Source organism: Panthera onca, chromosome B4, assembly GCF_046562875.1.
Source record: "Panthera onca isolate mPanOnc1 chromosome B4, mPanOnc1 haplotype 2, whole genome shotgun sequence".
Lineage (NCBI taxonomy): Eukaryota > Metazoa > Chordata > Mammalia > Carnivora > Felidae > Panthera > Panthera onca.
In genome coordinates, this window is record NC_138345.1 from 123,623,413 (window position 1) to 123,645,075 (window position 21,663).

Consider the following 21,663-nt stretch of genomic DNA (forward strand, 5'->3'; position numbering starts at 1 on the left):
TAAGGAGGATGGGGGGCTACTCCCAGGCAGCCTGATGGCAGAGGCTACGACCTTAATGCTGACATGAGGCTGCCTCTGGAGCCAATTTCTGTGCATGAACATTTGGTTTCAATGAACAGCCAACATTTATATAAAGCTTATGATGAGCCAGTACTTATTATGTGTTCTCAATTCACTCGAACACTGGTCAAGGATGACATACAACAAATTCTTGCCCTGAGTAAGAGGACGGAAGGTCCAAATATCTCTTCCAGTTCTAAGCATCCGGGACCATCTGTTCCACTTACCCTTGGCAACGACTGAGAAATAGAGTGATAAAGGACAGTGCTTTCCTGAGTACGGAGCACATACCACTGATTGTACATGAGATGGTTTAGGAGGTTTGTGACCATGGCATTAAGTAACATTAAGTCACAGCATGAGAAGTTAGTTTTAATTTCACGTGCAGGCAGGTAACAAAAGCTACCCAGAAGTAACATTGTTCTAATCATACATATGTGTATAATCGTCTTCTTTTCAAGATAGGAGATAGCTTATTCTATTAGCAATAAGGATATGCACTTTCTTTTTTTACAATTTTTAATGTTTTTGTTTATTTTTGAGAAAGAGAGACAGAGTACTAGTAGGGGAGGGGCAGAGAGAGAGAGAGACACAGAGTCCAAAGCAGGCTCCAGGCTCTGAGCTGTCAGCACATGGGGCTCGAACATGGAGCTCGAACTTGCAAACCATGAGATTATGACCGAAGCCAAAGTTGGATGCTTAACTCACTGAGCCACCCAGACGCCCCAGGATATACACTTTCTATTATAAAGTACACATAAATTTTAAATGAGTCAATTTAAGGAAACAGTTAAGTCATGCGTAGGACAGAAGAAACACAGATGATGAAAAATTGAGAAGGTGGTGCATTGCTATACATAGAGCACAATCACCTGAAGTTTGGAAAATGTTGGTTAGGAGAGGAAAGGGGCAGGATTTCAAGTCAGGCTCAAATCTTGTTTCTGCCACCTCTTAGCTGTGTGGCCTTAGGTTACTGAATCTCTCTGAGCCTCAGTTTGCTCATCTGCTCAATGAGGATTGTAATTGTAGTAATAATCATTGTCTCACATGCGGGTTTTGAGAGTTAACAAAGGCAATGTAGTCCTAATAAAGACTTTATAATTGTTATGTATTATCATTTACTATTTTTTTAAGTTTATTTATTTTTGAGAGAGAGAGAAATCACAAGTGAGGGAGGGCAGAGAGAGAGGGAGAGAGAGAATCCCAAGCAGGCTCCGTACTGTCAGCGCAGAGCCCAATGAGGGGCTCGAACTCATGAACCACGAGATCATGACCTAACCCCAAATCAAGAGTCGGACACTTAACGGACTGAGCCACCCAGGCACCCCTATCATTTACTGCTTTTACGCATCGAGATATTTACATTTATTGTCCTCATACTGATCTCTTTTCTGGCCCCTGGGCCTTTGTCTTCCCTCTTGTAGAAGGAAGGAGTTAGTCTTCACAGATGTCTTCCAGAGCTACATTCTGAGGCCCAGTGATTCTACTGTGCTTACATCCAGCTTCTCTCTGCCTTTCTGGACTGTGAGATTCAGCCAGAGAAACTAGATACGAGACTCAGTTTAAAACAAAACTATAGAGAAATAGCAGATAAGGAAGAAAGTCCTACAGTTTATCAATATGTGTGATAAATATTCATCTGCCACAGCCAGTTGGGGAGGCAACTCAAAGTCTTCTATCACCTGACTCTTTTTTAGTATATGTATGCCCTATGCAATATTTTGCATATACTTAGACCAAAATATTATTCACAGTTAATCTGAACTTCAAATCTAACTGCATATCTTGTCTTTTCATCTGCTTGTTCAGGCAGCTCTACCCTGAGGCTGACTGTCACACAATTAGGTTACTACGCTTCATCCCAGGTTCACAAACTACTAGATCTAAAATCAAGGGCAAATTCAGGTTTTGATGGAGTCTGAAGATTATATAATTTAAGGTGACTCTTAAGAATAGGAACACAAGGGGCACCTGGCTGGCTCAGTCAGTGGAACATGAACTCTTGATGTGGGGGTTGTGAGTTTGGGCCCCATGTTAGGTGTAGAGATTACTTACATGAATCAATCAATCGATATTAAGAATAGGAACACAGGGGCGCCTGGGTGGCTCAGTCAGTTAAGCATCCGACTTCGGCTCAGGTCATGATCTCATGGTCTGTGAGTTCAAGCCCCGCGTCGGGCTCTGTGCTGACAGCTCAGAGCCTGGAGCCTGCTTCGGATTCTGTGTCTCCCTCTCTCTCTGACCCTCCCCGGTTCATTCTCTGTCTCTCTGTCTCAAAAATAAACATTAAAAAAAAATTAAAAAAAAAAAAGAATAGGAACACAAAATTACAAGTGTTAAAATTAGATAGGAGCATGAATATTTATTTAAAGTGAGAAAATAAATTCTATTTGTTAAGTTATATAGAAATGTTTGCCCCTTCTCATGATGAATCCACCTGTGGACAAAATACTTAACAACTTTCCACAGGAATCATCCTGAAATGATGATGCCAAGAACTCTGCCTGTGGGAAAACCATCCGTGAAAACAAAGATCTCAAAAATAAGACAGTTCAAGACTCAGCATCAAAACAGTCCTTTAAGCGGCACCTCGGTGGCTCAGTCAGTTAGCCGTCCGACTTCGGCTCAGGTCATGATCTCACAGTTCATGGGTTTGAGCCCGGCGTCAGGCTCTGTGCTGACAGCTCAGAGCCTGAAGCCTGTCTCGGATTCTGTGTCTCCCTCTCTCTCTGCTGTTCCCCTTCTCGCTCTCTGTCTTTATCTCTCAAAAATAAATAAACATTAAAAAATAAAAAAAAAACAGTCCTTTAAAATATCTATTTTTAATAATCATGATTGTCAAAAGTGTAATCTTACTTTTTCGTAACAAAGCCATGTGTGTTCACGCAGACGAAAGCTGTGACCTGTGGATTAAAGAATAAAAATTTTTGTAGAACAGAATCAACCCCAAAGTCATCATACAATTACTAAGGACCGTGTCTTTGAGTACCTGATATGTGGCAAATTGGGCAATCATTCCTTACCGTTCTGAATCTAGAACTTTGGAAAAAAGTATCTCTTAGATGTATAGGTCAGCGCTTCAAATTAATTTCTCTGGCTGTACGAACAGTCCAAAGGGCCCCCAATAGATAATCTTGCATGTTTTCAGCTATCATAATTTCTTTCCTTTGATAAGGAAATTTTCACATCTTCAGGGATCCCTTGTGGAAACAGAACTATACCTTACACTAAATTCAATCATGCATTCCATGAGTATTTGTTGAGATCCTACTAATAGCCCAGCACTGTGCTATGTACTGAGGATGTACCAATGAACAAATCAGTCCCAGTCCCTACCATCATGGGGCTTTAAATCCTGTGGGGAAAACAGATACTAAAATGTAACAAATAAAATAGATTATGGTAAGAGATATGAAGGAAACAACAGAAGTTCTGGGACACGGATCAGTAGAGGTGAGGAGTGTGTCAGGAAAAGAAATCAAGAAAAGCCTCATTGAGAAGATGCTCTTCCAAGAAGAGCAGGAGCCCATGGAGAGAAGGCAGAAGGAAAGAGCAAAGTGCAAAGGAAAGGAAACAGCAGGTGTGAAGGCCCAGTGGCTAAGAAGAGCTCTGGGTATTCTAAGTACTGCGAGAAGTTCAGTATGGCTGGAACATAGTGGACTAAACAAGAGACTGGCCAGATGAGGCTGGAGACAAACCGTGTTGTCTATAAAGGAGTTTGGATTTTATTTCATATGCGTGTAGTTCCCTCTATCAGCTTTTGTTTTCATTAAAGTCCCAAAGCAACATTTTCAAACATCTCCACAGATATTCTGATGGTAAAGCAGAGTGGAACTCAAAGTCAGCCATAAGGAGCTCCAAAATATTTACACATTTCTTGAGTTACCTTCAGATTTGTGTAAACTGTCCAAGAACGAAGGGAAAATAATGGCTCCTTTCGTTGCTAGCAGAGGTCCCCTCAGGGAGAAAAGTCTTTGTTATTGTGAAGTCAGAGACTTCCGTGCACGGATGGGGTGGGCAGGGGTGAGAGCGGGAACATGTGAAATGAGTCTGAATGAATGATCAACTGGAATCCTGGGGTTGGCAGCAGCCCAAGATTATTACGTGAGAAGGAGAAAGATCCCATAGCAGAGGCTGCCCCTTGCTCATCAGAACATCTGGCCTTGGGGCAGATGCCCCCCAAGGACTTTCCAAGAATTGAGATGCCCAATATTCAGTCCATAGTCTTCCGCCAATGCTGTACATCTCCTGATCCCCACCCTGTCGCCAGTCTGCTTTCCCCCCTGGGTCTAAACACACGTATCAGTGTGTTCGGGGGAAATCAAGGAAAGGGGGCCGTGTTCCCCATGCTGGACGTGGAGAAGCGGGGAGAGACGCAACTGAGATGAAGTTCTGTGGGGACTCTGAACGTAGGAGAATGTAAGCTGCCAGGAAGTCATGAGGATTTTGGAGGGGATATTGGATGGGGGAAGGTGAGTCCATTTTACTTGAATCTCCAAATCTATGGCTGCTGGCCGAGGAAATGCTCACTTCCACTCAGAGGTGAGTGAAAATAAAGTTATGATTTTTCTCTCATCTAAGTACATGAAATCATTTGAAATGTATCCATGGACACCGTGAGGGTCTGTGCACCCCAGGTGGAAGGTTAGACCCCTGGGCAAGGTAGACTCAGCTGACATCTGGGTTAAGATGACATTTGTGCTGTTTTATCACCTAGAAAAACTGCCGCCCTGGGCACATTTGCCTGGTTTGTCCTGAGGCTTTTCATTCGCCCTGGTTCCCGACATGATGTTCCAGGTGAGAGGCAGGGTGAGAACCCGGTCCCAGGCAAACATCAGAGAGGGGCAGGCTGATGCGCAGGGACAGAGGAGTATGGATGGGAAAGCAAGCCCTGGGAGGAAGGCTGGAGGGATGCCAGAGACAGATTTGGGATAAGATTCCCTATCTTGCATTGCCATACACTGTTAAGGGTCATTAAAATGCCCATCCTGGCAATGTCATATAGGCCAATGTTGAAATGTCCTCTGCCTCTATATTGAAGATTACAGAAACTAAAGGAGGGGCCAAGATACAAAACAGAGGGGGACTTTCACTTGATATTCTTTCAAGGCTTATACTGCACGTATTTAATAACCAACATGGCCCTCGGCGCCGAACAATTAAAATGGGCCCCAGCTGTAAAAGCTGGAGCAGACCCAACTGATATGTTCTAATAAACAGAAGACTTGGCACCTATAGAATGTTGAATCGTGTGCATGGATTATCTGTTCAAACAAATAGTTAAGTACAGGAGATTCTAAGAGTGTGTGTGTATGTGCACTCACACACATACACACACACAAAGATGCTACCAGTCCAACTTTTTACACAGAGCACTTGCCTTTGCATGAGACAAATTCTGGGCAAATTCTAAGAGGCCTATCAACCAGATGTATTCCAGGAAAAACATCTTTTGTTTTTTTTTTTAACGTTTATTCATCTTTGAGAGACAGAGACAGAGCACGAGCAGGGGATGGACAGAGAGAGGGGGAAGGCACAGAATCCAAAGCAGGCTCCAGGCTCCGAGCTGTCAGCACAGAGTCTGACGCGGGGATCGAACTCATGAACGGCGAGATCATGACCTAAACCAAAGTCAGACGCTCAACCGACTAAGCCAACTAGGTGCCCCCAGGAACATCTTTTAACAGAAGAAGCCAACTGCTTCTTCAGAGAATGAATTTTAACACATGCATAAATTCTTATACTAATCACAACAAATGAAATAGAGAACGATTTCAACACCTCCAAAGAATTCTCTTGTGCTATCCTTTTGTAGGTAGACCCTTCCCAACACCTAGCTCCTGGCAATCACCAATCTGCTCTCTTTCCCTATGGTTTTGCCATTTCCAGAATGCCATATAAATGGGGTCATACAGGATAGCTCAGTCAGTTAAGCATCTGACTTAATTTTGGCTCAGGTCATGATCTCATGGTTTGTGAGTTCGAGCTCCACATGAGGCTCCACACTGATGGTGTGGAACCTGCTTAGAATTCTCTGTATTCCCCTTTCTCTCTCTCAAAAATAAATAAAATTTTAAAAAAAGGATCATACAGTACATGACCTTTTGTGACTCTCTTCCTTCACTTAGCATGACATATTTGGGATTCATACTTGTTGTTGAGTGTATCAATAGCTTTCTCCTTTTTATTGTTGAGTAGTATTCCATTGTATGGATGTACCACAGTCTATCCATTCACCCACAGAAGGACATTGGAGTCATTTCCAGCGTTTTGTTATCATGAATAAAGCTTTTGTAAACTATTATTTATAGGTTTCTGTATGATTTTAAATTTTCACTTCTCAATGGTAAATACTTAGATTACTGGGTCATCGGGTAGATGTGTATTTAACTTTATAAGAAATTTCCTGTTTTCCTTAGTGGTTGGGTCATTCTGCATTCCCGCCAGCCATGTAAAAGAGTCTCAGTTGCTCTGCGTTCTCGTCAGCACTTGGTGTTGTATTTTTTTTATTTTAGCTGCTCTAATAAGGCATGTTTCACTATGGCTTTAATTTGCACTTCACTAACAATTACTCACGTTGAACATCTTTTTATGTGTTTATTTGCCATCTGTATATGTTTGTGATGGTTAATTTTACATGTCAACTTGACTGGGCCATGAAGTGCCCAGGTATTCGGTCACATATTATTCTGGGTGTTTCTATGAGAATGTTTTTGGATGAGATTAATATTATTTTTTTTAATGTTTACTCATTCTTAGAGAGGGAGAGAGAGAGAGAGAGTGCAAGCAGGGGAGGGACAGAGAGAGAAGAGGGCAGAGAATCTGAAGCTGGTCCTGCACTGATAGCAGACAGCCCAATGCAGGGGCTCAAACTCACAAACCACAAGATCGTGACCTGAGTCAAAGCTAGATTCTTAACGGACCTGAGCCTATGGATGAGACTGATATTAAAGAGGCAGATTAAGTAAAGAAGATTGCCCTCTTTAATGCCGGTAGGCCTCATCTAACGAGTTAAGGTTCTGAATAGAACAAAAGTGCTGATCTTGCCCTGAGTTAAGAGAGAAACTCTGCAGCCTGACTGCCTTTCAACTGGGACGCTGGCTTTTTCCTACCTTCAGATTCAAACGGAAACACATGCTCTTTCTGGGTCTTGAGCCTGCCGCCATCAGACCGGAGCCACTTCACGGCTCCTCCTGCTTCTCAGCCTTCAGAAGGGGACTGGAGCAATACCACCGGCTGTCCTGAGTCTCTAGTGTGCCACCTTACACTGCAGATCTTGGGTCTGTCGGTCACATAATCACATGAGCCAATTTCTTATAATAAATCTCTTCTACATACGTATACATCCTATTGCCTCTGTTTCCCTGAAGAACTCTGGCTAATACAATGGTGAAGTGTCTGCTTAAATCTTTTGCCTAATTTCTTTTTTTTAATTATTTGTGTTTTCATTTATTTTTGAGAGACAGAGCATGCGTGGGGGAGGGGCAGAGAGAGAGGGAGACACAGAATCTCAAGCAGGCTCCAGGCTCTGAGCTGTCAGCACGGACCCTGACGTGGAGCTTGAACTCACGAGCCGCGAGATCATGACCTGAGTCGAAGTCAGACGCTTAACTGACTGTGAGCCATCCAGGCGCTGCTTTTTGCCTAATTTCTGATTGGATCACCGCTTTTCTTCCTTTTGAGTTTTGAGAGTTTTTCATATGTTCTGGGGATAAGTCCACTGTTGGATATGTGATTTGAAAAATACTTTCCCCAGGACATGACTTGTCTTTTAATTTTCTTAACAATGAAGTTTACAGAGCAAAAGTTTTTAATTTCAATAATGTCAAATTCATCAATTTTTTTTTTCTTTTATGGATCATGCTTTTCATGTGATGTCTAAGAACTTTTGGCCTAATCCAAGGCCGTGATGAGTTTCCCTTGTGTTTCCTTCTGAGAGTTTTGTAGTTTTATATTTTACATCTACATTTTGAGTTAATTTTTGCATATGGCGTGAGTTGTGGGTTAATTTTTTAGCATATAGAGATCCAGTTGTTCCAGGGCCATTTGTTGGGAAGACAGTCCTTTCCACCGAACTAATTATTTTTGTTAAAATTCATTCCAATTTCGGAGTGTCCAAAAGGACACTTGAGATCTGCCAAGGCGTTTGAATCTTGAGGTCTGTGTGTCCCAAAGAAAGGAGAGAGGGCTCAGCCAAAGGTTAGGATTCTCTCCTACGCTTTCTATAACGATTGTAGATCTGGACAGCTGTCAGTGGCTAAAAACTCAAACATTCCACAATGTTCTCAAAGTAGCACCCTGCTTACACAGAGGCAAAACAAGGGCTGAAACATCATGAAAAAGTGTCAAGTGAACGTTTCCCCAAATTCAAATCTTATCTTTGCACAGGATTCTGGAGTATTTTGTGCTCTGAAATCCAAGGAAGCTAACACACCCTTTTCCTCAAAATGCATGTAACAACTTTGTTTCCTGGCTTTCACGGTTCACAATTTATCTTTATGGTTATTACAGTACTTTCTATACTCATTAGAATAAGCAGTGGCATAAAGAGAAGCAGAGGATAAAAACATAGGCTTGAGGGGCGCCTGGGTGGCTCGTCGGTTAAGCGTCCGACTTCAGCTCAGGTCATGATCTCACGGTCCATGAGTTCGAGCCCCGCGTCAGGCTCTGTGCTGACAGCTCAGAGCCTGGAGCCTGTTTCAGATTCTGTGTCTCCCTCTCTCTCTGCTCCTCCCCTGTTCATGCTCTGTCTCTCTCTGTCTCAAAAATAAATAAATGTTAAAAAAAAAAACAAAAAACAAAAAAAACCATAGGCTTAATGAAGAAAATGAAGTTCAGCTGTTAGAATTTTAGCTTATAAAAATAGATTAGAATTTACTTATGTATTTATTTATATTTATTTTTCCAGTTCATTTTTGAGAGAGGGGGAGGGGCAGTGAGAGAGGGGTACAGAGGATCTGAAATGGGCTCTGTGCTGACAGCAGACAGCCCGATGCAGGGCTCAAACTCACAAACCATGAGATCATGACCTGAGCGGAAGTCGGACGCTCACGCTCAACTGACTGAGCCACCCAGGCGCCCCTAGATTAGAATTTAGATTACAGTTAGATTATAAAATAATTTAGATTATTTTAAAAATTCAGCTCAGCCTAGAAATCTAAAATAAAATTATGTCACATTTATATGTTCATTCCCTTCTTTGTAGCATTTTGCCAATCACCCAGGAGCACGCAACTGACTTCCTTTATCTTAAAAAAAAAAAAAAAAAAGGTTAATTTGCTATAAATAACAATTTGTGTTGGAAACCCAAAGTTTATTTTAAAATTAAGTTGAGCCTTCTTAATTACGGTTCTTCAAAGGAACTTCTGAACTTGACATTTGACTGGAGGCAGCAGTCAGCAAACGGAATAATAACCTTTAGAAACCAGCAACATGGACAGAGAGAGCCTACGGGAGGCAAGCAAGAAGGGGGGGGGGGATGTCCAAGCACCCCAGGGTTCCCTCATGAATCAAAGTGTTGTGAGAACTTGTTGGCAGTGATCTTGGGAAACTCTTCAATAGGAATTTGGTTCAAGTCTTTAATTCGCTGTAAAGAACCAGCTATAACATCCTTTTTATTTTCCCAGGCTCTAGGCTGAACACCCAGGGTACATGTGCACTGGCCCTTCTCCTCTTCCCCTCTTACGCCTGGGAAAGAATCGTGTCAAAGCAGCACATTACTTAGGATTCTTTGGATATTGATTTCAGGTACTTTTTACCCACTTATGATTTTAGATGATATGCATTCAGCTAACTCTTTAAGATGATGTAAGCATAGAATGGTCTTTGGCCACAGGCCCCCTCCTCCCCAGTCCATGAACAAAGGCCATCTGGTAGTAGGGGAGAGAGACTGAGGAGAAGGTCAAAAGGATCTGAACTTGAGCCCCTGATGCCAGCTCTTCCCTGGGCAACCCTGTTAGTCAAAACAATACATTTAGTTTCTTGCAAACAAGAGTCCTTACAAATACATTCCCTGTGGCCAGAATCATGTGCACATATGGGGAGAGATTTGCAGGGGCCAGATGACAATAATAGCTACTGTTTATTGCAAGCTTAATGTGCACCCAAATCTGTGCTGACCATTTAGGTATACCATCTTCTTTAATTCTTTTTTTTTTTTTTAACATTTATTTATTTTTGAGACAGAGAGAGACAGAGCATGAACGGGGGAGGGTCAGAGAGAGAGGGAGACACAGAATCGGAAGCAGGCTCCAGGCTCTGAGCCATCAGCCCAGAGCCCGACGCGGGGCTCGAACTCACAGACCGTGAGATCGTGACCTGAGCCGAAGTCGGCCGCTCAACCGACTGAGCCACCCAGGCGCCCCCATCTTCTTTAATTCTTACACATTTCAGGTGGATATATTGTTCTCTCCAGGTTTCAAATGAGGAAATTGTGACTCAGAGAGGTTCAGTAACGTGCTCAAAATCACACAGCTACTAAAGGGCAGGGCAGGGATTTGAAGTTAGGGCTCTCTGACTTCAGAGCCTATGCTCTTTAACCGCAAGGTGCTGGAGCCCTTCGAGGGCCATTCGGGCTACCCCAGGAAGCAGGTGATGGCACTGTGTGCTGATGGGGTGTCAGTCAAGTTTGGACTGCTTGCCCCTGAGTGCTCGGTTACTGTAACGGCTGAGATCATGCCAGAAGCAGAAAGATCATCCGGCTGGCTCATCTGAGAAGGGGGCTCATCTTTCTCCCATCCAGCATGCTGCCAATTTGAAAATCCCTTTAAAACGAAACAAGAGGTTGGGGCGCCTGAGTGGCTCAGTCGGTTAAGTGTCCAACTCTTGATCTCGGCTCAGATCATGATCTCGGGGTTCCTGAGAGGGAGCCCCATGGCGGGCTCTGCATGGAAAGTGTGGAGCCTGCTTGGGATTTCCTCCCTCCCTCTCTCTCTGTCCTTCCCCCGCTCATGTTTTCTCTCTTTCTCTCTCCCTCTCCCTCTCTCAAAATAAATAAATGAAACAAGAGGCTTCAGGAAACTCGTAACGGCACATCGAATTGCAAGGCATGGCAGCAGCAAGCCAAGGAGAGAAATTCCTGAAGCAGATTCTTGTAGGAAACTTTTGAGCAGCTTTTAGTATAGAAGGCAGGAGTGGAGTCTTTGAGAAGCATGTACTTCCAAAAGGAAGCCTGTTTTATTAAAAATTTTTAAATATGAAGTTGTAAAGATTGGCATCCTTTCCCTCTTCGCAATTTCATCTCATGTCTGATGGTGGCACTTTCTGTGTAAGCTGCTGTGAATTGGTGTTTTCTGGTGCTTGCAGTCAAAAGCATTCTAAGAGATCAAGTAGGTGCTCACGAAACATTTGCAGCTCCTAGATATGAGCCGATTACGTGGATTTGGTAGGGGCATCAGAGTTGTAAAGAGGTAGAAAACTGATGGGAGGAAGTTCAGGGGCTCAGGATTCAGGGAACAGCTGGGGAGCATCCTAAGACCCCGCAGAATAGGAGGCAGAGACCTGGGGCCCAGAGAAACTGGCATGTTTGGGGGCAGAGCATCATCTTGTGGGTCAACACGGTCCCTGTATGTGAAGAAATGCACCAAAGGACTCATTCCCGTGCTGCAGAGGCCCGGGTGCATGGGGAGATACATCACCTGCCGGCTCTCTCTGCACATGTCCTGTCCTGGGCACATCCTGTCCTGGGCACAGCCCGCAAGGATCCACACTCCCCTGCTTGTCCGCAACCTTTCTTTGCTTTTTTGTTTGGTCTTGTTTCTTGGGGTTTTTTTTAACGTTTATTTTTGGGAGAGACAGAGTGCGAGTGGGGGAGGGGCAGAGAGAGAGAGGGAGACACAGAATCCGAAGCAGGCTCCAGGCTCCGAGCTGTCAGCACAGAGCCCGAGGTGGGGCTCGAACTCACAAACTGTGAGATCATGACCTGAGCCGAAGTCGGAGGCTCACCCGACTGAGCCACCCAGGCGCCCCAACATTTATTTATTTTTGAGAGGCAGAGTGGGGGAGGGGCGGAGAGAGAATGAGACACAGAATCAGACGCAGGCTCCAGGCTCCGAGCTGTCAGCACAGAGTCCAACGCAGGGCTTGAACCCATGAGCTGTGAGATCATGACCTGAACCAAAGTCGGACGCTCAACTGCTCGACCGACTGAGCCCCCCCGGCACCCTGTGTGGGACCTTTCTGACGGCTCATCCTCGGTCTCTTTTGCTGGTTCCCCCTATTGCCTGAGCTTCTAAATGTTGGAATGCCTCAGGACTCCGTGTTTGATTTCTTCTCGCTCTCAACTCCCTCCTTAGGAGGCCTCATCCCGTCTCACGGCTTTAAATCCCATTACATGCTGCCAGCTCCCAAAGGACTGTCTACGGCCCCAACCCGTCCTGTGGACCCCGACTCCTAAAATGCACTGCCCCTGGGGCAGATCCACGTGGGGACGTCCACCTGTCCAAAACCGAGTTCCTGATATCCACACCCCCAAATGTGTACCACCCCTAATCTTCTCCAACTCCGTTAATGGAAAGTTCATTTTTCTAATTGCCCCAGCAAAAATAAACTTGCTGTTATCCTTGAGCCCTCTCTGTTGGTCACTCTGCCCATACAGACAGCGACAAGTCCTGTCAGTCCTACCTTCAAAATATACCCAGAATTTTTGCCCCCGGCAGCCTCTACTGTGGCCCAATCACCATCACTCTTTGACTGAATTGCTCTGCTTTTGTTTCCTTTTAGCTGATTCTTGACAAAGCATCCAGAGTGAGCCTATTAAAATAGGAGTCGGGTTGCGAGGCACCTGGGTGGCTCAGGTGGTTGAGCGTCTGACTCTTGGTTTTGGCTCAGGTCACCATCTCACAGTTTGTGGCTTCAAGCCCCGTATCAGGCTCTGCCCTCTCAGCATGGAGGCTGCTTGGGATTCTCTCTCTCTCTCTCTCTCTCTCTCTCTCTCTCTCTCAATAAATAAATAAATAAACAAACAAACAAACTTAAAAAAAAAATAGGAGTCAGGTTATGTCATTTTCTGTTCAAAACCCTCCAAGGCCTCCTGTCTCCTTCAGAGCAAAAAACCCAAGTCCTTATAACCTCCTCCAAGATATCACATGATCACACCGGCCTCCTTGCCAGACATTCTCCTGCCTCAAAACCTTTACACTTGCTGTTCCCTCCACCTGGAATGCTGTTCCCTCCACCCGGAATGCTATTGTTGCCACCTGGAACACTCCTCCCAGATATCCATGTGGCTGGCTCCTTCATGTCCCTCAGAGTCTTCATCAAAAGCTCCTCACCCCAGCCATACATGTATCACCTCCCCTCAGCAGCTGCCTGTGTCATCACTGGTTTATCGTCCGGCCTCCCGAAGACAGATTATAAGCTCCGCGAAGGCAGGAAATGCCTGATTGTGCACTGGCATGGGTCTCGCACAAGTGCCCGGCACTATGAACCCTCAAAACCACTTCTAGACTGAAGAGAGGAACGTGGCCCCTCCCCTCTGGAGCCGCACAAGCACCCCAAACCCTGTCTGTTCACCACTGAAATCGGTGTCCCTCCACCCCCCAGAAGTCCTCTTCTGCTGAGCTCTGGGCATCCCCTTCACCTCCTCCCTGATGGCTCATTCACTCCACCAACACCTACAGTTTCACCCCCTAAAAGGTTCTTAGCCCATCCCTTTTCTGTTCTGCCTCGTCTTACCCACTCATCGACTCTGCAATCACCTGCCACCTGGCCTTCGTGCCTCCAGAATTTCTGCCCCCTGCCCTTCTGCAATCTATCACCGGTATAACATAGTGACTCTTTTTGTTGTTTGCTAATCACATTACACTAATTTTACATGCAGTTTGAGTACCTTTATTTTTTAAATGTTTATTTTTGAAAGGTGGGGAAGAGAGGGGGAGGGACAGAGAGGGAGGAGGACAGAGAGAGGGGGACAGAGGATCTGAGGCAGGCTCTGTGCTGACAGCAGCAAGCCCGATGAGGGGCTCGAACTCACGAACTACAAGATCGTGACCTGAGCCGAAGTCAGACGCTTGACCAACTGGGCCACCCAGGTGTCCCACCCAGCACCTTTAATTTTTTGGTCGACTTTCCTTTTCTTATTACCTGAGACATCCAAGTCTGCCAAAAAGTTGAAAGAATGAATCTTAGCGCTTACATACCTTCTATCAGATTCATCAATTGCTAACTTGTTGCCATATTTACTTTCTTTCTTATTTCTCTCTCATATATAGGGCAGACACCATGACGCTTCACCTCTAAATATCTCAGCATGCATCTCTCAAAAACAAAGGCATCCTCCTACATAACTACAACACCATCATCACCTCCAGGAACAAGAACATTAATGTAATAACATCTTATAAATAATTCATATTCGCATTTCTCCCATTATTGTGACATCATCTTTTATAGTTTGCTTGTCATATCCTTAGTTTCTTTTACTCTTAATCAATCTTCCCCCACCCACACTGCCTTTTTATTTTTCATGACCTTAATTTTTTTTTTTTTTTTTTTTGAAGAAATTAAGTTCAGTTGTCTTGTAGAATTCTTTTGCCTGACTTAAAACACAACTCAGATTGGGGCACCCAGGTGGCTCAGTCGGTTATGTGCCCGACTCGATTTCGGCTCAGGTCATGATCTCACAGTTAATGAGTTCAAGCCCCATGTCGGACTCTGCACGGACAGCACAGAGAATTGCTTGGGATTCTCTGTCTCCCTCTCTCTCTGCCCCTCCCTGGCTCATGCTTTCTCTCTCTCTCTCTCTCTCTCTCTCTCTCTTTTAAAAATAAATAAATAAATAAAGTTAAAAAAAAAATTAAACACAACTCTGAATGTCCCTGTCCTGCCTAAAGCCCTTCACTGGAAATCCACTACTGGAAGGTTAAGGTTGGAGTTTAAGATGTCCATAGGTCCTCCGTGCCATGACTTCTGTCCAAGCTGAACTGTTTGAGGCTTTGTCTCCAGCCATCCACTGTCCTCCACACCCAGTCGATGTTTTCCTTGTCTCTGAACTTCAGTTCATGCAGTCCCTTCTGCCTTAAACGCCCTTTCTCCTCTTTTCCCCAGTAGATTGTTACTTATTTCTTAAAAACTCAATGCAGGCATCACCTCCTTCAGTAAGTCTTACTTGATTACCCTGCCTGGCTGCTCCCCTGATCTTCGTTCCTGTCCCTATCCCTGCACTCAGAACTGTTCTAATATTATGAGTGTGCCTGTCTCCTCCACTAGACTGTGAGGTGACTGAGGACAGGCACTGTGGCTTGCCCGCCTCTGTGTGCCTCAACAAATGTGTGTGGAATGAATGAGTGACCAACAGGAGAGAGAAAGAAAGGGAAAGGGGCTCTTGCCCTCTTCTTCAATCCTAGGAAGAAAGGGGGCAGCATACCTTTACTGAGGAAAAAAGCCAGAAGGAAGGGACTGTGGATCTAGTCGAGGAATGAAAGCAGAGGGCTCTGGTCTTCTTACCAGCTTTTTACCCACCATCAAAACAACAAGCCCTAGGAACTGTGTCCCCTGGTCCTTTGTAAGCTTTCCTAGGCTGAGTGACTTTCTGTGTTGTGGTTTCTCTGCAGCAGTAAATAGCCAAGCCTTTGGCATTAAGGAGTCTGTGGGCTTGTCCTCAAGACAGGAAGGAAGATGGAGCCGCACAGCCAGTGTTGGAGAGAAGAATCCCTGGGCAGGGGACGGGATGGCGGCACATTCAAAGGGCGGAGGAAAAAGGCCAAGGTCCTGGGGCCTGTGACTAGGAAGAAAAGGAGAGTTTAGGGAATTGGTCTGGACCTGAGAAATGTCCGTTAAGTTTAAAAATGGGCATCTGAAGGGCCCCTGGGTGGCTCAATCCAACTTCGGCTCAGCTCATGATCTCATGGTCTGTGGGTTCAAGCCCCACGTCGGGCTCTGTGCTGACAGCTTGGATCCTGGAGCCTGCCTCAGATTCTGTGTCTCCCTCTCCGCCCCTCCCCTGCTCACGCTCTATCTCTCAAAAATAAATAAACATTTTTTGGGAGTGCCTGGGTGGTTCAGTCGGTTAAGCGTCTGACTTCAGCTCAGGTTGTGATCTCCCAGTTCCTGGGTTCGAGCCCCGCATCAGGCTCTGTGCTGACAGCTCAGAGCCTGGAACCTGTTTCAGATTCTGTGTCTCCATCTCCCTCTGCCCCTCCCCTGCTCACGCTCTATCTCTCAAAAATAAATAAACATTTTTGGGGGGCGCCTGGGTGGCTCAGTCGATTAAGTATCCGACTTCGGCCCAGGTCACGATCTCACAGTTCCTGGGTTCGAGCCCCGCGTTGGGCTCTGTGCTGACAGCTTGGAGCCTGGAGCCTGCTTCAGATTCTGTGTCTCCCTCTCTCTCTGCCCCTCCCCTGTTCATGCTCTGTCTCTCTCAGAAATAAATAAACATTAAAAAAAAATTTTAATAAAATTTAAAAAAAAATCATAAAAATGGGTCCCTGAAGACCTTTCACAGGGAGCTATTTTACCAGATGCCAAAGAGTTTGGGCCCATGGCCAAATCTGGAAAGAATGTTTTAAGACCTGGCAGTAGCTAAGTGACTGAGCTCCGCCTTGGAAGAAAAGGCAAAAGTGGGAAGGACTCCAGAAATATATTTCAAAAATCAGAGCCCCTAAGTGTTATTCTACATGCCGGCTCTAATCAGTTGGTAAGGACTTTCAGTATTGCTAAATTGAGAAGGAATCTAAAGCCATCACCAGAAAAGAAAGAAAAAGAAAGTAAAAGAAAGAAAGAAAAAGAAAGGAAAGAACATGGAAACCAGAAGGAAAGGTAAAAGAGGGGGCTCCTTCAAGTTACTGTTGAGTGATTTAAATCTGGCAGGGCACCTACCTGGGTGGAAATATCACAGGCTTTGTTGCCCCACTCCTTAGCGATGCGATCCTGGGCAATTTACAAAACCTCATGAGCACATTGGGGCTGCGCTGCAGATTTAATTAAATAGCCTATAGTAATAATAGGTAACACTCACACAACAGCCTTCACATATGTTCATTAATTCAGTCCTCACAACGACCCGTAAAGTGATTATCCCTGATTCACCCACGAGGAGACTAAAGTTCAGGGAGGGTGACACAATGAACAAGCTGCAGAGCCCAGGCAGTCTGGCTCTGAGCTCACATTCCTAACCATCTTCAGAGCCGACCGCTTTCCATTGCTGATTGCAATCATCCTGTGTCAAGCAACTGACGTAAGCTCCGTGATTTAACTTCACCCCACGGGACCTTCACCCCTGGGGTTCACGCGTGGCATAAAGCAACCAGTAGAGCACTTCGCCTCAACCCATGCCACCTACAGAGCCACGAACGGGACAAGAGCAGGGATTCACCTGAAGAAAAGGGAAAGGACGGCATCGGGACTCAGGAATTTGGCCTCTGACAAAACATCTCTGGCCTTTTTACTTGTTTGCTCTAGCATGAAAGGTCTCCTCAAGACGGACCCAAAGACAGGGGAGCCAGAGGAGAGAGTGTACAGTGCGTGGAGGGTCTGTTCTGCTTTCTCCTGTGTTGGAATGACGCATTCTTGCACAAAGTGGCCTTAGGGCAGGTGTCCCCAACCTCTGGCTTCTGTGCCAAATCCTGCCCATTACTGTTTTTTTGTTTTGTTTTGTTTTTGGGGGGGCTTTTTGTAAATAAAGTCTTCTTGGAAGACAGGCAGGTTGATTCTTTAATGTGTTGTCTAAGGCCAGTCTCACACGACAACAGCAGATCTGCGGAGGCGCAACGCAGACCGTGAGGCTTACGCAGCCACCTCTCCGGCCCTTTGCAGAAAAACTGCCGATCCCAGCTGGCCGCTTCAGGTCAGATTTTCTAGATATCAATATGGCACAGGCGATCGAGCTCATGTCCTGACCTAGGGAAGGAAGGACACCATGTCTGCTTGGGTGTTTGCCAGGGGAGGTGTGAAGGAGGATGTCCGTCTACAAGGGGGAGCTGAAGTGAAAACAAACGGGGCCAGAGGAGGCTATTGCAGAGTGTGCTCTGAGAAGCGCTAATCAATGTTATGTGGTAAAACGGTTCAGGGGTCAACTGGGAACTTCTGTGTCAAACAACCTTAAGCAGATCTCTCTACCGCAGGACTTCTCAGGACCTTTAAAATGTCACTTTGCCTTGGGATTTCTCAGAGTGTGATATGGTTCACCGAATGCATCTTCCCCATGGGACTATGTTCTTCAGAACATTCCTTGGGAAATGCTGAAATAAAAGAAGTATTTAGTATCGTGCTCCCTGGCAATGAGAAATGAAAAGTATGAGAACCATGGCTTAATGAGCTGTGCTTCTCTCGGGAAGGAAAGAGAACAAAGAAGAAATAAAAAGAGCCAGGCTGAAAAAAAAAGAAAAAAGAAAAGAAAAGAAAGAGAGGTGTTTGAAGGGAGGAAGGAAGAAAGCAGGACCCTGGAGAAACAACATGAGGAAGTGAGGAACACTTGGGAGACTGGACTATCAGAGGGAACAATCTGCCAAATGCTGGGCTGCCACCCAACACAGGACGCGTGGTCACTTCATCATCACCGCGGTCATCATCAGCACCACCCAAGAAGCTAACCTTCCCTGAGGCCTCACTACTCTGCAGATGCTGTGTTACATCCTTTAGACACACGATGTCACTTAATTCCCATTTTCCAGATGAGGAAATAGAGGCACAGACAAGTAACTACTCCGAGCCAAAGCTTATAAAGCTTGTTAAGTGGCAACGCGCAGATTTGACTCTGTGACCTGGAGCCAGAGCCCATGGTCTCCCTGCTGCCCTGCCCCACATGTACCTGCATTCGACGCAGGGCTGGAATCCACTGTGCAACCCAAAATGCGTCCTACACAAAAATGTGAAACCCAAAATGGGTCCTGCACAGAAATGCAATGTGAAGACACGTGGAGGAAAAGACAAAACAAACCAGCCAATGTCACTTTGGATATTTAACGACACGGGGCCAAACAACTAGAAGATTAGCACCATGTTTTATTTTTTAAAAAAAAAAATTTTTTTTCTTAACGTTTATTTATTTTTGAGACAGAGAGAGACAGAGCATGAACAGGGGAGGGGCAGAGAGAGAGGGAAACACAGAATCGGAAGCAGGCTCCAGGCTCTGAGCCATCAGCCCAGAGCCTGACATGGGGCTCGAACTCATGGACCGCGAGATCGTGACCTGAGCTGAAGTCGGACGCTTAACCGACTGAGCCACCCAGGCACCCCCACCATGTTTTAGATAGCATCATGTTTTCTTCCTCTCTCTCTCTTCTTACTCTTGTGTTAACTATTCCTTTTTTTTAAGTAAATTTTTTTTTCATGTTTATTTATCTATTTTGAGAGAGAGAGAGAGAGAGAGAGAGAGAGAGAGGGTGTGTGTGTGTGTGTGTGTGTGCGCGCGTGCTTGGGGGAAAGGCAAAGAGAGAATCCCAAGCAGGCTCCACACTGTCAGTGCAGAACCCGATGCGGGACTCGATCTCAGGAACCATGAGATCATGACCTGAGCCAAAATCAGATGCTTTGCCGACTGACCCACCCAGGCATCCCCTTAACTATTCCTCCTTAACTGATATCATAAGTTGCATATCAGCCTATATCAGGCTTATCCAATGTGTACATTCATTCATAAAGTGAGCACAAGACAGTTTTTGAATGTTAAAAAAGCATTTTGAACCCAAACACTATGATTACTGCATTTATAAATAAGCCTCACTTAGACTTCCACAACTACCAATTCCTTTTTTAGAATGGGGGACCTATGAATAGCTTCCTATGACAGCTTCTGAAAATGTGAATCACAGCTCATTTAAATCTTTTGTGGCTCAGGGGCTCCTGGGTGGCTCATTAGGCGAAACATCCGACTTGGGCTCAAGTCATGATTTCACAGTTTGTGAGTTTGAGCCCCGTATCAGGCTCTGTGCTGACAGCTCAGAGCCTGGAGCCTGCTTCAGATTCTGTGTCTCCCTCGCTCTCTGCCCCTCCCCTAGCTCACACTCTGTCTCTATCTCAAAAAATAAATAATAAACATTAAAATATATATATTTTGAAATCTTTTGTGGCTCAGAAATGTACCTGCATTTAAATACTAGCATTTATCCCATCCTACCTAACCACTGATTTCCATGCTTAAAATATGATGAAAATAGTAAATCACACTGGACAAGGGGGTTCAACACAGGTCTGGATAAAAACAGTCCAGCCAGCATGTGAACAACTTGCACACTGAGTATCCTGGATTTGCTGCAATGGCAAAAAAAAAAAAAAAAAAAAAAAAAAAAAAAAGAGAGAGAGAAAGAAAAAAGAAAGAAAGGAAAGAAAAGAAAAAGTTCCCTCTGCACGCTACAAACATTGGCTGGGAGCTCCTGTAAGAAAAGTTCTCGTTGGACAGGCCAACGAGATTTACGTCCTTGAGTCTATAGCGAAATAAAGGGCTGCTGCAGGCCGGCCCGGCTGCAATGGAGAGGCCGCCGCGCGGCGTGCCAGTTTCTGTTTACCTGGTGAACGGTGAGGGCAGGCTGTGGGCGCCTCGGTCCAGAAGAGCTGCAGGGCAGAGCGTTCCGCTCGCGGCTGGCCCCCGGGCTGCTTCAGCTGCAGCTAACATCCCATTGGAAAGCCCAAAGCGCTGAGAGCCCCGAGGCCAATGTTACGTTTCCAAGAGAGGATGCCTGCCCCTGCCCCCAACACCACCCCCCCTTTGCTTGCGTTGACTTTGGAGCGGCTCGGGTTTCTTCCACCCCTGCGCGAAGCAGCTGGGAATCGGGGCGTTGCGCTGGCTGCGGGGTGAGGCGGCCCCTGAAACCACTTCCAGATGTGCTTGGCAGGCCGGCTCCTCGCCCGGCCGGGCTTCCTCTCGCATCCTCCTCCGGCAATCTGCGTGCAAATCGTTTCGAAAACAAGGCAGTGCTGGAGGAAACGATTCAAACCTGGAGAAGAGCGGACTCTTGGAGGGTGAATTTCCACCACACGTTGGGCCTAAGGTAAACTTTGCAAGAGCAGAAGTGGAAGAATTAAGTTCACACTGATTTTAAGACTATCTTCACAGCCACTAGTTTCTCCTGGAATGTCCCAGTCATTAAAATGTTGTGGTCTATTAAATTAAAGCCCAGCTAACAGCTATGGTCTCATTCTACCAAGGCAATAATAGCAATAGAAGTTTTAAGATGGCGTGTTTTGAGCCTGAACATGGAAAGGAATCAGGCAGGGACTCAACCCCACCCAGCTCTGGGCTGTTCAGTTTCTGCTATTGATTCTCAGAAACCCAGGAAATGGTGCCAGCACGTTGCCTGGGATCATGGAATTTAGTTCCGCAACCTCTGTCCTTAGCTCCTACAAGGAAGTGAAGATCCCCTGCTCACTGGTTCTTTCTAAAGTGGTATTTCCCAGGGCGCCTGGGTGGCTCAGTCGGTTAAGCGTCCGACTTCAGCTCAGGTCACAATCTCACGGTCTGTGCGTTCGAGCCCCGCGTCGGGCTCTGGGCTGATGGCCCGGAGCCTGGAGCCTGCTTCCGATTCTGTGTCTCCCTCCCTCTCTGCCCCTCCCCCGTTCATGCTCTGTCTCTCTCTGTCTCAAAAATAAATAAACGTTAAAAAAATAAATTAAAAAAAAAATAAATAAAGTGGTATTTCCCAATAGAAACATCATGCAAGCCCTCAT

At 45.6% G+C, this 21,663-nt stretch overlaps 1 protein-coding gene across 3 annotated transcripts in view; it reads right to left on the reverse strand.

Moving 5' to 3' along the window:
- The window catches only part of GLT8D2 (glycosyltransferase 8 domain containing 2), a 44,794-nt gene extending 23,794 nt beyond the window's left edge, over positions 1-21,000 (reverse strand). The window contains exons 1-3 of one of the 3 annotated variants that reach the window (XM_078449542.2): positions 20,505-21,000; positions 15,520-15,781; positions 2,917-2,963 (exon numbers count right to left, since the gene is read on the reverse strand). In XM_078449542.2, the coding sequence (XP_078305668.1) occupies positions 2,917-2,935 (19 nt within the window). In that variant the 5' untranslated portion in view covers positions 2,936-2,963; positions 15,520-15,781; positions 20,505-21,000. Of the gene's footprint in view, positions 1-2,916; positions 2,964-15,519; positions 15,782-16,878; positions 16,939-20,504 lie in introns of those variants that run through there. The other 2 variants (XM_078449541.2, XM_078449543.2) reach the window with 2 other exon arrangements.
- Positions 21,001-21,663: the final 663 nt, after the last annotated feature.